The 16,619-nt window shown below is 37.3% G+C and overlaps 2 protein-coding genes across 2 annotated transcripts; both read right to left on the bottom strand.

Moving 5' to 3' along the window:
* Nucleotides 1-124: 124 nt before the first annotated feature.
* On the bottom strand, nucleotides 125-6,440 carry LOC306904298 (plasminogen-like). The gene is made up of 15 exons (XM_079474110.1): nucleotides 6,325-6,440; nucleotides 5,320-5,440; nucleotides 5,119-5,237; nucleotides 4,873-5,035; nucleotides 4,649-4,773; nucleotides 4,247-4,367; nucleotides 4,046-4,164; nucleotides 3,800-3,962; nucleotides 3,582-3,700; nucleotides 3,101-3,218; nucleotides 2,612-2,689; nucleotides 2,394-2,525; nucleotides 1,635-1,741; nucleotides 1,372-1,517; nucleotides 125-1,288 (listed from the first exon to the last, which is right to left on the bottom strand). Exons 1-15 carry the CDS (start codon nucleotides 6,371-6,373, stop codon nucleotides 1,121-1,123), a joined length of 1,848 nt encoding a protein of 615 aa, XP_079330236.1. The 5' UTR covers nucleotides 6,374-6,440; the 3' UTR covers nucleotides 125-1,120.
* A 2,761-nt stretch (nucleotides 6,441-9,201) lies between these two features.
* LOC306904302 (plasminogen-like) lies at nucleotides 9,202-15,795 on the bottom strand. Its single transcript, XM_079474114.1, has 12 exons — nucleotides 15,709-15,795; nucleotides 15,526-15,555; nucleotides 14,455-14,569; nucleotides 14,261-14,379; nucleotides 14,028-14,163; nucleotides 12,438-12,562; nucleotides 12,241-12,355; nucleotides 11,413-11,490; nucleotides 11,149-11,289; nucleotides 9,785-9,891; nucleotides 9,522-9,667; nucleotides 9,202-9,438 (listed from the first exon to the last, which is right to left on the bottom strand). The coding sequence occupies exons 1-12, from the start codon at nucleotides 15,755-15,757 to the stop codon at nucleotides 9,277-9,279; spliced, it is 1,323 nt and encodes a 440-aa protein (XP_079330240.1). The 5' UTR covers nucleotides 15,758-15,795; the 3' UTR covers nucleotides 9,202-9,276.
* Nucleotides 15,796-16,619: the final 824 nt, after the last annotated feature.

The following is a 16,619-nucleotide window of genomic DNA, read 5'->3' as shown; positions in this document are numbered from 1 at the left end:
AGCTACTACAGCTCAAATTGCTCAAGAAGATAACAGGTTAAAAGCCTTTGTGCTTTTGCACTTTTTTGTGTGTTTTCCAGGTTCGGTTTAAGAAATCTAAGTAGAATAAAAGTGGGCAAGCAGTCACTTTTGAACAGGACATGTTTCATTCTTGCACATTTGTTAAATTTCACTGCACAGCGGTTGAAATATTATGAATATCAGAAATACTGTAGTTTAATTCACTCAAAAACTCTGAGATGTGGGTGTGCGCTACAGTATCTCCAGTTGTGGCACTGGGTTACCGCGGCCAGTCCGAGAGCAGGTTCAAGGGGCAACAGCGACATAAGGGTTAAGCAGGAACAGAATACCCTGCTTTCTTTCATCAGTCGATGAGAGTAGATCCACTTCACGTACAGCTTCTTCCATTTCTGTTTCAGCCAGTATTATTTTCCCCATTCAGCCAAGTGTGAAATATATTTGCATTTTATTATTCGTTATCTGATGTGAAGGGTTATGAAGATGTTATTCAGCTCTTCAATATTGCTGTACGTTTTTAATTAAGCCATTCAAACAGAAAGAGAAAAGGGCATTGTTAAAATATTATACAGAAAGTTCAAGTCGGACTCGTAACCAGAAGGTCATTGAGGTTCGATTATCAGTGCAAGCAGGAAGCAACTGACGTGCCCTTGAGCAAGGCACCTATCCCTAACTTGCTTCCCGGGTGCTGCAGTGATAGCTGCCCACTGCTCCGGGTGTGGTTTCATGACTTGCAGTCCATTTGTTCACTACTCAACGGATGTGTTAAATGTAGAGGTCACATTTCTTTTATGGGTGACCATAACTGACAAACAGATCACTTTCACTTTTCACTTTCACGTTATCTTCATGAATGATCAATTTTTATATATACAAAAAAATCTGAATTGTTTACGTGTGAAGACAAAATGCAATTCTTGTTTCATGGTGGAGTTTACACAAGATGTTTGGAGTCTTTTAAAAATTCTGGTACAACGCACATAACCGAAGCTTATCTGGTATATGTGAACCTTGTGCAAATAACGTGTCCAATATAAGCAGTTTCCTAAACATTTTATTTTAGTTGTACATTTAAATTCCACACTGCAGAATGCATTTGTGTTTAATTTGTGTTTTCTTTCAGGGTTTGTTCAATCCATCTGACAAACTTAGAGACGCGGACGTACACTCCAGGTTTCATGGCTTGAGCACAACCGCGACCCCATGATGTCACTCCTTGAAGAACAAACTTGTTCTGTGCTTTGCAGACGAGAGGTCCGCCGCTGTCACCCTAAAGTTGTGAGAACAAAATGCACATGAGGCGTAACATTGCACCGCATTTGTAGGATATAGAATTTGGTGCATGTTTCTGACCTGACAGCTGTCTGCTCCGCCATCTTTGTGTCCAGCGCACATCTCGTGATCCTTTATGAGGCCATTCAAAAATGACGGATTGTTACAGATTTTATTCTCAATTATTGGTATGCTGGTTTCTTTCAGGTAACCCTCTCCACCAGTTCCTGAAGAACAGAAAAGCTTGAAACTGCAGTATAATTATTTAAGTAAACTGAAGTATAAATGTGTTTAAATCAAATGTGTTTTGAAAAAGAATCCGTCTGGTTTGTAAAACCACCTACCCTTTGTCTCTCCCCAGCCGGTCGTAAAGCATTCAGTGCCATCTGGTACAATGTAGTCCTTTTCAGGCAGACAGGCAAGTGATACCTGATCATTTATTACTGCAGGCCTAAAATGAGACACACTTTATCGTGAGTTTGCGTTCTTGATTTTATTCAAATATTCTGCTTTAAAGGAGTAGTACACCTTCAAAATAAATTTTCATTATAATTTAGTCACCCCCATGTCATCCAATATGTTTATGTATTAGTAATCATAAAGAAATGAAGGTTTTTTGATGAAAATATTCCAGGATTTTTCTCCATATAGTGGACTTCAATGGACTCCAAATAGTTGAAGGCAGAACAATACAGAGCAAGGCAAGCATTTGTGTTTATAAAGCATATACATTTGTATTTTTTCTTTGTGAAAATGACCGATTGTTTCGCTAGATAAGACCTTTATTCATCGTCTGGTATCATTTTAAGACCTTTGAAGCTGCACTGAAACTCTAATTTTGACCTTCAACCGTTTGGAGTCCAACTACTCGTTTAAATATGGCTTAGACTCTTTTAATATAGGTTCATAAATTTCATTTAGTACAACAAAGAACAGAATTGGACCAAATAATTACATGTAGTTAAGTGAGTACATTATCATGAGGCTTGGAGAAATTATTTTAACATCAAATAAATTTGAAAGTATAAATTAAAATCACCTTTATCTAACATTGAAATTAATGTTTGTTAAAGACAACAATTGTCAACAGTGAATTCTCTGACCTGTCTAACTTGAGAAGAGCAATGTCAGTTCCAGATGGTCCCATAACAATCTTAGAAACATCTCGTTCCTGTTTAGACGGTTCAATTGCATGTTTTGTGTGGATTCCAAGGAAGATCTTTGAGATGTGTGGCCTGTATAATAGTAGGTAAAAATGTAACCATTGCTTTCTTATCCCCTCAAATGGTTAAATGATTATAAGATGAAAACGGCCACTCACCCATCAAGGCAATGGGCTGCGGTTAGGACCCACTGTGCATTGATCAGAGTTCCACCACAGAAATGAATTTTATCGATCCTATAACAGAAAATGTATTTACTGTTTAAACCTAGTTTGTTCTGAAAAAAACAAGTCCTTTTTATAGCAGTTTTTCAAAGATAAAATACTAAAACAACGTTGCTAATGCAAAGTTGCTAAATTTGTCCAAAGTTTTTATAACATTTTCTTTTAGATTCCACAACTTTGTGCAGAAGTCAATGCCAAATGCCCCTAATTGCATTATTTTCACATATTTTGTGTTTTAGGTCTTTAAAAGTTGTTCAGCATTTCTATTTCTAGTATTTATTGTAAAGTTTTCAAAACAGATTGATTAAACTCCAAAATTACATTACACGATTACCTACCTAATATCAATGCCTGGTACAAAACCAGAGATCTTCAGTTGTTAACAGTATTAAACACAAAGGCAAATGAGGGAGGTTTGTGTACCTGATTCGAAGACTGATCTGCCAAGGCCAGGAGTGGGGTTTGGAAATACATCCCCCAACAACTCGCTGCCCAACGCAAAGTTTAGGTTCTATTGCTGGTTTTCCGCATTTCAGACTCCCTGATTTAACAGGAAAATGCCAGTCATACAATATATTTCACATAGTTACAAATGATCTAAATGGCTGAATGTACATTACACATTGTATTTTACCAGCTACACATGAAATAAATTACTTAATAATTTACTTTATTACTGGCTATGCAAGTGATTTCAACTTAGTATTTAAAATCTTGACTAGTGATGAGTTGTTGAAAGTTGAAATTGCTAAACTTATTTTGATGCGTTAATGTAAATGCATTTTTGTCATGACTTAATGATCACATTATTTGTTTATAGTGCAAGGAAGGAAAACAAGAATCTACAAGGCATGCAATTAATTTGAGTTATTCTGTGGCTCCTCAAATACAGACAAATACAGACCAGGTTGATCTCTACAATTGGGCACATTGCAGTATTCCCAGCGGGTCTCAGGGTCTGTGGTGTAACACCAGGGTGCCGACTCAGCATCAGGGTTCCTGCAGTAGTTCTCCTCAAGACCTCTGTAATGAAATGATTCTTAAAGTTACTAAAGTTACAATGGGAAAGAGAATAAATAACCAGTACCTCAATAACCCTCAACACATCTTATTGATGCTTACTGGCAGGGGTAGTTCTCTGGAGTTCTTTCATGCTTGTGAGGAGTTTGAGATGTCCAGCCCTGGCAAGATTTCCCTGATTTGGTCACAGCAATAGTGCCCCTGTAATGTCTTCCTATCCCAGTGGTACAGGTGTGCTCTGGTACAATTTTAGGGGGTTCAGTCGCTACAAGGAAATGGAGACCCATAATGGATGATTTTAATATTTGACACAGTGATTTCTGACAGGCTGACAGAAGTGAATCTTACGGCATCGAGGAATAGAGCAGTACTCCCAGCGTTTGGATGGATCTGTGGTATAACACCAGGGTCTGGGCTGTCCATCAGAGTTCCTGCAATAGTTCTCCACCAAGTTCTGTAAAGTTAAACTAAAAAAACACACATTTTGTGTACTTGTACTAAGGGCACAATATTTCATTAACGCTCTATTAGTTTGTTGTAATTTCTCACAGCACGTAATTATGTTGGTGTGGCGTCTGAGAGTCCCAGCGTTGGCAGGTGTGTCCACTCTCAGTGATGGAGATAGAGCCTCTGTAGTTTTCTCCGCTGCAGTGCATGCAATCTCCTGCAGCTACTCAATAGCAAATTTAACAGAATGACATCACAGGAAACAATCTCAGAAAACACCTGTTCAGACAGTGTCATTTTAATGTCTACAATGAATGATAAAATTGCAGATTTCAACTGAACTTGGTCCTTGTTGGACTGAGTTTGCTTATTTTCTTCAAATGACCATTTTAATCTCCAAGAGAAAGAATAAGTATTGTAACGTCATGATCAGAAACAAAAAACTAGTCAGGAGAAAATATTTGTGAAATATTTGATTTTGAACCAGAATGCTACAATACAGACCAGGTTGAGATTGATCTTCACATCTGGACACACTGCAGTATTCCCACCGGGTCTCAGGGTCTGTGGTGTAACACCAGGGTGCCGACTCAGCATCAGGGTTCCTGCAGTAGTTCTCCTCAAGACCTCTGTAATGAAATGATTCTTAAAGTTACTAAAGTTACAATGGGAAAGAGAATAAATTACCAGTACCTCAATAACCCTCAACACATCTTATTGATGCTTACTGGCAGGGGTAGTTCTCTGGAGTTCTTTCATGCTTGTGAGGAGTTTGAGATGTCCAGCCCTGGCAAGATTTCCCTGATTTGGTCACAGCAATAGTGCCCCTGTAATGTCTTCCTATCCCAGTGGTACAGGTGAGCTCTGGTACAATTTTAGGGGGTTCAGTCGCTACAAGGAAATGGAGACCCATAATGGATGATTTTAATATTTGACACAGTGATTTCTGACAGGCTGACAGAAGTGAATCTTACGGCATCGAGGAATAGAGCAGTACTCCCAGCGTATAGATGGATGTGTGGTATAACACCAGGGTCTGGGCTGTCCATCAGAGTTCCTGCAATAGTTCTCCACCAAGTTCTGTAAAGTTAAACTAAAAAAACACACATTTTGTGTACTTGTACTAAGGGCACAATATTTCATTAACGCTCTATTAGTTTGTTGTAATTTCTCACAGGACGTAATTATGTTGGTGTGGCGTCTGAGAGTCCCAGCGTTGGCATGTGTGTCCACTCTCAGTGATGGAGATCTTGCCTCTGTAGTCTTCTCCGTTGCAGTGCATGCAATCTTCTGCGGCTATACAAAAGCAGATTTAAGTGTGTGTGACAGAAACAGCCTCCATCAAACAAGGGTCAGTCATTTTGTTATGGTCATGATTGTTTTATCATGACTTCAGTTTCTTATTACATTTTAAAACAAATACGTTTTTAGAGATCTTAGTTTCTTTGTAACTGTACATTAGCATGATATCAGTTTCATTCCATTGAATAAAAAAGTTTTTTTGTTTATTCAAGATCATTATAAAAAATGCACAAGAATAGTGCATGGCCGCAAAGAGATTATTTTTGCTCTATGGTTGGGTTTTGCTTACTAAACATATATTTATATATTTAAATTGATTAAAGAAACATCACATTTAACAACCCTCTAAAACTCAACAACAAATCCCTCGAGCTGTGGTCGATCTTAAAGTAAAAAAATCAATCAATAGCAGTCAATAATAAGGCGTTATTTGAAATGGACAACATATTCAATGAATGGGTGCCACATCTTGAAGACTTGTTTTCCTGATCCTCTTGAGTACATAATCTTTTGGAGGTAGAGACTGGACATCATTTCTCTAATCCACTGAATGTGTGTGGTGAATGTGGATCTTTCCACAATGGCTTTACGAAGTCATAAAACGTCCATGAACTTTAACCTTCATTAAGATTTTTTTAATATAAAGGTAGTACTGGGTGGACATAATTAAAACCAGGCAAATGGACATTTCCAGACCAGCCTTAAAAAACATAATTGTAACTTTAAGCTCAGTGCAGTACCTTCGGAAAACTGGATGCAACAGAATTGATCATAATAATCGCATCAGATAAAATGAGCGTCATTAATCATAGATATTGATCATTTATTTTATTTTACACTAATTTAAAGAATAACAGAGATGAACTTCATTGTCTTACCTGAGAAGAGGAAAAGACAGAATAAAAGACCTGTTTTTTTTACTTCCATGTTGGAGCTTTGACAAGCAAACTGAGCACAGAGCTTCTGAATGTGAGTTACAACAAATATCACAGTCCAGTCTGTTATCTATCAATCATTAACAAGGACATGGACCAGGTCATATTATGTTTGTCAATCAATATCTAACGGTTAAAGTGAGTTTGACAAGGGCCAAATTGTGATGGCAAGACAAGGAGTTGTCAGTATCTATCAAAAGTGGTCCAAGGAAGGAACGGTGGTGAACCGGTGACACTGGAGACCACTGAACCAAGGCCACCTTCTGAAACCAACGTTCACTGATACACGTGGGGAGTAAATGCTGGCTTGTGTGGTCAAATTCAACAGACAAGCTACTAAAGCTCAAATTGCTCAAGAAGTTAATGTTGGTTCTGATAGAAAGGTGTCAGAAGTTTCAGTTTGTTGCGTATGGCGATGCATAGCCGCAGACCAGTCGAGGTGCCCATGCGGCCTCCTGTCCACCGCTGAAAGTGCCAACAGTGGGCATGTGAGCACCAAAACTGGACCACGAAGCAATGGATGACGGTGGCCTGGTCTGATGGGTCACGTTTTCCTTTACATCGTGCTTAACTGGGGAACACTTGGCACCAGGATGTACTGTGGGAAAAAGTCAAGCTGGAGGATGCAGTGGGATGTTTTGGGCAATATTCTGCAATATTCTTACTTTCACGTGAGCTTTGATGCAGACCATGTACGTCCTTTCATGGAAATGGTATTTGCTGGTGGCTGTGGCTTCTTTCAGCTCTGCCTCAATGCAGAAATGGTTCAAGAATGGTTTGAGGAGCACAACAATTTTAAGGGAACACTACAGTCATCCAGAACCAGATTAATATTGGACAGACCTAAATATAAAAAAAATCCCATGCTCACTAGTTCCTTCCTCTATTTACTAACCAGCCCAGCGGACAATCTTTTTTACACGATCTAAAACCTACAAGTTTTTCCTTTACGTTTTTGAAAAGTTTCACGTACAGCGTTATCTTACACGGATCCAGGAAAACCAGTGCATGGCGATGTTTTTGTGCAAAGAAACAGGACGTGCCTTGGCACATACACATGCACAGTTATAAGCCAAAGGTGCTTTTTAATACTATGGGTTGACGTGTATGTGTGTTTAAAGTCTGGCGAATGTAAATAGTGTGTCTCTGCTGGTGTCTTTGGTGCAGCAAACCATATTTTGGATAGAGCATCAAGAGCTCGCAGTACAGTAAGCCGCCATATTGTTTTGACTATACTCTCACGACTGTGCTCCTAATAAGAACGCGATTCTATCGATCAGAGATAATTGCATCTTGCAGTTTACATGGAAAGGAAAACGGCAGCGTTTTCAAAAGTGGCACTTTAGACCTGTTTTCAAAAGTCCATGTCCATGATTTTAGGCTGACAGGAGTGAATCTTACTGCATCGATGAATAGAGCAGAACTACCAGATTTTGCTTGGATCTGTGGTAAAGCCCCAGGGCATGGTGGCATCCACCGGGGTTCCTGCAATAGTTCTCCTCCAAGTTAGGTAAACTACAAAAAGACACCGGTTGTGTTCCTGTACCAAATGGACAATATCTCATGAATCTTTTCTTTTAGAAGTAATTTCTCACTTTTCTCAGGTCTCATGCAGCGTTGGCAGGTGTGTCCACTCTCAGTGGTGGAGATCTTGGCTCTGTAGTATTTTCCTGTGCAGTGCATACAATCTTCTGCAGCTACTAAACAACAGATTTGAGAGAATGACATCACAGGAAACAATCTCTAACAAACGCAAGTCTCTTGTCTATTTTTTATTTTCTCATGATTATGACTTATCATTTTGAATTCCATATAACTGCTTATCGGCATATTTCCGGTCATTGTCAAGCTACAGTATTTGATTGGCATCTCTCAAACATCTGCAACCAACCTATAAATGCCCTGTTTGCTCCAGTTGATTTGGCAACAATGTTGTAAATCTCAACTCGACTGAAGCCTAAATCACAGTAAAAACCAATCTTCATCCATTAGTCAACACACAAATGTTCAGAAGATTAGGTCAGTGAAGTGAAATATTACCTTACAAACCTTTTGAGGTGTTTGCGTAAATATATGTAGACTAAAATAAAAAAAGAATGTTTTTGGACCTTTCTTTGACTTTGACTGAATAGTAAAAAAAAGCAGCCAATAAGAGCACAGATAAGAACTATTTCGATATTCTGTACCTAAGGAATAGTTATGCAAATTCTAAGCATATTTTGCATTTCCATATATTTATAATGTAATTCCCATAGTTGTGTTTGAGTTATTCCATTTTGGTGAGTTTACTATCACTCTAAAATGAATTAAAAAAATGTATGAGTTAGTTGCCTTATATTTGAACGGTAATCCAGTATATTATGCAGTGTATCATGCAGTTTATTACACCTTTTATATTACACATGACTATTGTAACCTCCGGACCAAAAGAAAATATTTTAGTTTTACCGATTCAAAGAAGACAATGCTAAATAAATCAAAACTTTTTAAACTTGCTAGTGATCCCCCATGCGAAACATGTACCTTTACTGTAATCACCACCTGTACTTCGAGTGCATTCCCTTAGGAAAAAAGGGATAACTAACAAATGGGACACTTTCCACTTTTCACTTTCACGTTATCTTCATGAACGATCCATTTTTATATAAACAAGAAAGTTTGAAATGTTTACTTGTGAAGACAAATGCAATTCTTGTTTCATGGTGGAGTTTACACAAGATGTTTGGAGCCTTTTAAAAATTCTTGTACAACGGACATAACCTAAGCTTATCTGGCACATGTGAACCTTGACGTGTGCATTTTTAGGCATATACAATATGAGAAGGTTCATAAACACTTTATTTTAGTTGTACATTTAAATTCCACAGTACAGCAAGCATTTGTGTTAAATATGAATCAGTTTTCTTTCAGGGTTTGTTCAATCCAGCTGACAAAGTTAGAGACACGGACGTACACTCCGGGTTTCATGGCTAGAGCACAATTGACACCCCATGATGTCACTCCTTGAAGAACAAACTTGTTCTGTGCTTTGCAGACGAGAGGTCCGCCGCTGTCACCCTAAATTTGTGAGAACAAAATGCACATGAGGCGTAACATTGCACCACATTTGTAGGATATAGAATTTGGTGCATGTTTCTGACCTGACAGCTGTCTGTTCCACCATCTTTGTATCCAGCGCACATCTCGTGATCCTTTATGCGGCCATTCAAAAACGACGGTCTGTTGCAGATTTTATTCTCAATTATTGGTATGCCGGTTTCTTTCAGGTAACCCACTCCACCAGTTCCTGAAGAACAGAAAAGCTTGAAACTACAGTATAATTATTTAAGTAAACTGAAATATAAATGTGTTTAAATCAAATGTGTTTTGAAAAAGAATCCGTCTGGTTTGTAAAATCACCTACCCTGTGTCTCTCCCCAGCCGGTCACAAAGCATTCAGTGCCATCTGGTACAATGTAGTTCTTTTCAGGAAGACAGGCAAGCGAAACCAGATCATTTATTACTGCAGGCCTAAAATAAGACACTTTTTTGTGAGTTTGCCTTCATGATGTCATTAAAAATAACCGCTTGCGGCCCAGTTCAGACACAGTGTTTTGCTCTGAATTTGGCAAAAGTAGTCCAGGGGGGCCATAATCTGTCTGGTTGCAAGCATTCTTCCAAATATCTGTCTCTGTGGTCATCAGAACAAAGAAATGTATGCATGTTCAACTCGAAGGCGAGTAAATGATGACAGAACTTTCATTTTTGGGTGAAGTATCCCTTTAAGCTCGACTTGGAGAAACTTTTATCATCCAAGATATGACATTTGACAGGTACCTTTATCAATGTTCGTTATAATTTGCAATGACTACATACTATTGTGAAATTTCTCACACATATTCCATAAATGTTACATGCACTGGGCACTATTATTCACCACAGTTATTATACACCGAAGTAATACCTAACAAACATAATCTGAAATCACACTTTACTAAAGATGAATTAATACACATGGGTTTATTGGAATGTTTCAATGATTTAATGTTACAATTCATATATTTGATCAATGATTGTTTACATAAATGCACTTTATATAACTTTAAGATTGATAAAAGCACATTTGAACACAATGTAACTGTAAAAGCCAGTGATGTTTTAGAGGCCTAAAGTTTGAGACATGCTGTGCTCTCTGAAACCTGGGGACTTTCCACTGTTTGAATGTAACTTTGTTTGGTGGTCTCATATGGTGACCATGTTTGGTGGTCTAGTATGGTGTTTGGTGGTCTCATATGGTGACCATGTTTGGTGGTCTAGTATGGTGTTTGGTGGTCTCATATGGTGACCATGTTTGGTGGTCTAGTATGGTGTTTGGTGGGCTCATATGGTGACCATGGCTTGTTTGGAGGTCTCGTGTGGTAACCATTGTATGCAAATGTATTTAAAAATTATATACAGGCCAGCGTACCACTATTAGATGCGTACCTTGATGCCTAGAAACTATTGGGGGCAGACGGAAAGCATTGGGTAATAAAAAATAAGAGATAACGGGAATTTACCTGATTGGTTTCAGAGAGAGTCACCTGACAGAAGTTTGACTATAAATATATGATGGAAAACACTGGGTTTTCTGATGCTTTTGGGAACATCTCACTTTGTTCGGCTCAAACAAATAAGAAATCTCTTTGACACCTGGAACCTTCTTTGTCTGAGACATTTTTTGAACTGCAAGATCAACATTCCACTTCATTACTGACATCAACAACAGATAACAGTGAACTCTCTTACCTGTCTAGCTTGAGAAGTGCAATGTCAGCTCCAGACGGTTCCTTAACCATTTTAAAAACATCTTGTTCCTGTTTGGAGGATTCAGACCCATTTTTTGTGTGGATTCCAAGGAAGATCTTGTAATAAGATGGATTCGCAGATCTGTGTAATGGTAGGTTAACATTTCATAATTTGCTGAACTTCCAAAACTCCCAGCTTTTTTAAATCTTTGCATTTATATACTTTCAAACAGCAAAATAAAGATATTTAAAAATGGTCACTTACTCCTTAAGGCAATGGACTGCGGTGAGGACCCACTGCGGATGAATCAGAGTTCCACCACACCAATGAAATTTCTCAGGACTATGACAGAAAACAGTTAAGTGGTCAAATCTTTCCTCTAGCTGAAAGTCACTGGTGTAGTTCACAGGACGTAATTCACATTTCATTTGAATAGATGGTTTCAAAGCAACAACATAAACAAAGGTTACGGCACATGCACACTTTTGTGGCCCGAAAGTGACTTCTGATACACATTTGCAAAGAATAGAGTTCCTGTGGATTATTTCTGATAACAAGCAAAATAAATACTTGGCTAAACTTGCCAACAATATTCTGACTCCGATACCAAATTCAACTGTTAGATGTCAATGTCCCATACGGAAGTTACACAACCTATTTAACCAATTATTTGTTTAATAAAATGAACACAACAAATTTCAACAAATTCTTATCATTATTAACAAAAAAATTATATATAATAATATAAATGAATATAGACCGGACCAATCAACAAACACAGACCGAAAGCTAACTTCAGGACAGGCGCGTGTGTCCTTTGAAACCGTCTACTTGTATATCCCTATTTAATTTTAATGTCACAATATATATTTTATGAAAACAAAAAAACTGCAGTAATACCATGTATTTCACAAAATGAATTCAATCAAATTTTAAGGCCTATTGATGGAAAAATTTACTAATTGTCGTCAGATTACTGGATTAAATACATTTTCTAAACAGTCTAGAACCAGAGATGTTGTTTGTAGCATGTTATGTAAATTATTATGTAACAGTATTAAGCACAGAGACACAAGAGTGAAATGTATGTACCGTATTCTAAGACTGATCTGCCAAGGCCAGGAGTGTGGTTCAGAAACACATCCCCCAACAACACGCCACAAGCAACTTTTAGGTTCTCTTGCTGGTTGTCCACATTTCAGATCACCTGATTGGACAGAAATAGTCATATATTATATAATGTTGTCAAATCTTGTTTCGAAAGTTATTTTATTTCCTTCAATACAGACCAGATTTGGATTGGTCATCACATTTGGGCACATTGCAGTATTCCCAGCGGGTCTCAGGGTCTGTGGTAATACACCAGGGTGTTCTGTCATTATCAGGGTTCCTGCAGTAGTTCTCTTCAAGACCTCTGGAATAAGATGATTTAAAACAATTAAATCAAAAGGTTAGTGATGATGAGCGTCAGCTGCGCGTTGCACCAGTCTCGCATCTCTCACGGAGGAGCTTCGGAAGCATAAAAGGACAAGGAGAGTATGACGAGAGAGGACCAGGCCTGGGCATTATGTGTTGTTGAACTGTTTGTATGGCAGCTGCCGGCATTTTAAGTTTGTTTGTTTGTTTGTGTAATTAAATGTTGTCACGTTCCCGTCTCCTTCCTTTTATGGATCTTTGTTACAGTTAATAATCGGGTAATAATCACTATACGCTATTTTCTTTACTTGCGGATTCAACTTTACACTACTAATTTGGAAATGTCCTTTTCAATACTTCATTTTTTTAATTACTTTGACATACTCGGTCTCGGACATTGCGCAGCAGGGGATGACATGCGTGTGATGTAATGATGCACGTTAAGGCTACAAAACGGAGCTAACCGTCTGTCGCTGGAAAAAACGCGTTGTGTTGTACTATATTCAAAGTCTTCTTTAGTTTTGCCATATTATGCAAATACTGATTTTGAAATCCAGTATTTCTCCACTAGCATAAATTGGTTTGACGTTCGATAGTCTGAATTTAGGGACCGTCTCCAAAGTTACAAAGACTACACATTATTATGCAAGTTTCTATCTTCAATAGCATTTAAAGGAATGATTTTGTCACAAAACCAGCTGTACAGTGTTCATATGGGTGTCATTACTGCAATCCACTGTATTTCGTTTGCCCATGATAATATGTACGTTTTGTGTCATCACATTTAGAGAACCATTGATGTGTTTTTCTAGAGACACCTGTTACTTTGGAATAAAGTTTGAATTACATTTTCAACTAAATTGTTCTCCAACTGTCAGTTTAATGTTTTTTTTGTCTTTCAGTTTTTATTTATTTAACTGTGTTATTTACTTTAGTTTTTTTATTTATTATAAAGTTTTGTTAATCTAAATTTAACTATGACAAGGATCCCCACAAGGTTTGCTTGGGGCCCCAAGACGTGTAGGATCGGTACTGAGTAGAAGTGAAGGAGAATGTTTCGCTAAGTCGTCAAGGCTTATTCAGAAAGTAACTTGTCGCTAGTCGCTTTTTGAAAAATAAGTCTCTAAAGGGGTTTGAAAAATATAGTGACCAAGTTGCCATGTTGGCTACACTGGCTGACTGTACTTTATCCCCTATGAAGCATGCTCTTGTGAATGCCCGTTAGATTTCCTCTCGTGGATGCATTGGAGACAAAACTATTTTAACAGTGTCTTTTACATTTTTAACGCTTTGAGTGTACATTTTGTTGCTGTTAATGAGTCGATCAGAAAGCTCATGGACCCCCATCAAAATCTTAATTTGTGTGCCGAAGTCGAAGGTCTTGCAGTTGTGGAACGACTTGAGGGAGAGTAACTCAAGACAGAATGTTCATTCTTTGGTGAACTAAACCCTTTAATGCTTACTTGAATGGATATTTCTCTTGAGTTATCAAATGCTCGTGAGGAGTTTGAGATGTCCATTTCTGGCAAGTTTTCCCTGTTCTGGTCACAGAAATAGTTCCCCTGTAAGATCTTCCATCTCCAGTTATACAGAAGTGTTCTGTTATTATTGTAGTTCATACAAGAAAAAGATGATCAATAATTGATGTGCTGAATATTTCACTAAGGGATCTCAAGCTGACAGAAGTGAATCTTACCGCATTGAGGAATCGAGCAGAACTCCCAGCGTTTGGATGGATTTGGGGAATAGCACCAGGGTCTGGGCTCTCCATCAGGGTTCCTGCAATAGTTCTCCTCCAAGTTCTTCTCAGGGTACCTACAAAACAAACATTTAGTGTAAGTGGAAAATATTTCATTTCAATAGTTCAGTAAGTAAGTGCTAGTTTCTCACAATGATGGTTTGAATGCATTTTCTACATCAAAGTCCCAGCGTTGGCAGGTGTGTCCACTCTCAGTGATGGAGATCTTGCCTCTGTAGTCTTCTCCTCTGCTGTACATACAATCTTCTGCACGTATACAAGAGCAGATTCAAGAGTATGAGATATGAGCGAGTCAATGTGAGTCTTATTTTTTGTATATACCAGTTGCATGTTTAACTTTATTGTTGTTTACAACACTAATTTAGATATTCCGTGACGACAAATAAATAACAACACACAATAACAATGTGTTTGAAATGGAGACCTTTGATTGAACAGTTAAGAAAAAGCAGCCTAGAAGAGCCCAGCTGGATGAGAACTCATTGATAAAATGAGAAGAAAACATTCTGCAAATTCTAAGCAGATCAAAAAAAATATTTACCCGAATTCCCATATTTGCATTATTCCATCATTTTGATGATTTTTCTTCTTCTTTTTTAAATGTAGAATATTGTATAAAAATGTAAATAAGTGAGTAAGTGACTGTAAATGTTTCAATCAGTGGTTTACAGAGACCATTGCAATTTTGAAATGACTTGTGTAAGCGATACATTTTATTTAGTCAAGATCAAAAGAACAAAAAAAATATATATATATTAGTTTGTAAGTCATTGTAGTCGCTTTGGATAAAAGCGTCTGCTACATGACTAAATGTAAATGTAAAAATTAGTGCATGGTCGCAAATATCTTATGTTTTAGCTTATGTTTTTGGTCAAATAAAAGCCTTTAATGTCTTAAAATATCTACTCCACATCTTAACTGTGTTTTTTAAACAGAACTTTTTCCAGATGTTATAACTTCTTTATGGTTCATTTCTGCCAAAGCCTTTTCTTCTATAGCATTGTTTACATCATTTATTTAGTTACTTATGGTGATTCAGGAAATTGACTGGATATATGAGTGGTTGCTGCTATGTGCCTTAAATATTACCATAAACTTTTTTTATTAAATGTAAATGAAGTATTGAATGTTAAGAAATTAAAATCATGTGAATGGACATACTGTAAATTCGTTCAGTAAGACTTCATCAAACATCATGTTACCTGTACTTTCAGTGTAGTCCATTAGGAAAACTGGAGGGAACACAATTCATCATATTATTCACATCCAGATAAAATGTGCATCATTAATCATAAAAGTTCATCATATTTCAACCATTTAGTTTACACTCATATGAGAAATAACAGAAAAGGACAAATAATAAAAGAACATTTTAAAAGGCTTACCTGAGAAGAGAAAAAGACAAAATAAAAGACCTGCTTTTTGAACCTGCATGTTGGAGCTTTGACAAGTATACTGTGCACAGACCTTCTGGATGTGATTATAAATCAGTCATCTATCAATCATTATCCAATCAAGGACATTAAATGGTTAAAAATATTATAATAATATATAAATCTTAAATTGGTGTTGGTCTAGTATTCTCACATTGTGGACGTGCATTTTGTTCATTAAAATTTCAAACCATTGCGAAATAAACAATATTTTGATCGTTTTAAGATATTAAAGCCCTTATAGACTAGTTACTTTTCAGTCAATCATTGTTTAAGCAAGGACGTGAACTGTGCTATGTTTGTTGATCAATATATTGTGGCAGCATTACTGTTACTGATCATGTGATTTATCAGAACTAGACATTTGTGTCTTACGTCACATTAAGGTATTTCTTCAATTATGCTAAACAAGTAAAAGTAAAGTGAATCTAAGGGCCTTTAACAAGAAAAAAGAAGTGGACTATGTATGATTTAACAGTAATAGTTTCACATACTTTGAGTTGTTATGTGCACAAAGATCATTTATGGCTGAGTTTTGTTTCAGTTTTGTGAAAACAGAAACCAGCTCAGCAAACAGACCCTCTGGCCAAACCTTAGACCGTGTGCCCTGATGTCCAGCATCATCAAGAATACAAGCAGAGCAACGGGCAACTTCAGGTGAAAGAATCTGTCAATAACAACAACAATCTCTATATCATTGTGAAGATAATGAAGATATCCTTATTAAATGGGCACATCATACACATCATACAGCTTTACTTTAGCTCAGTGGTATTGTGTTAACAATGCAAGGTTGTGGGTTCGATCCCAGGGGATTGAAGATACCTATGTAAAATGTAATGAATAGGATAATGCAATGTAAG

This window comes from Barbatula barbatula (assembly GCF_947034865.1).
Source record: "Barbatula barbatula genome assembly, chromosome: 15".
NCBI classification, from domain to species: domain Eukaryota; kingdom Metazoa; phylum Chordata; class Actinopteri; order Cypriniformes; family Nemacheilidae; genus Barbatula; species Barbatula barbatula.
Note: the sequence above shows the minus strand (reverse complement) of the source record. Positions and strands in the feature narration are given on the sequence as shown.

Coding starts and splice junctions, on each gene's coding strand:
- LOC306904298 (XM_079474110.1), bottom strand. CDS start 6,373: ATGGAAGTAAAAAAAACAGGTCTTTTATTCTGTCTTTTCCTCTTCTCA. Junction 3,701..3,799: donor CCAGAGAACTACCCCTGCCA/GTAAGCATCAAT, acceptor ATTTCATTACAG/AGGTCTTGAGGAGAACTACT. Junction 2,690..3,100: donor CAGATCAGTCTTCGAATCAG/GTACACAAACCT, acceptor TTTCTGTTATAG/GATCGATAAAATTCATTTCT.
- LOC306904302 (XM_079474114.1), bottom strand. CDS start 15,757: ATGCAGGTTCAAAAAGCAGGTCTTTTATTTTGTCTTTTTCTCTTCTCA. Junction 14,164..14,260: donor CTGCTCGATTCCTCAATGCG/GTAAGATTCACT, acceptor CAATAATAACAG/AACACTTCTGTATAACTGGA. Junction 11,491..12,240: donor CAGATCAGTCTTAGAATACG/GTACATACATTT, acceptor TTTCTGTCATAG/TCCTGAGAAATTTCATTGGT.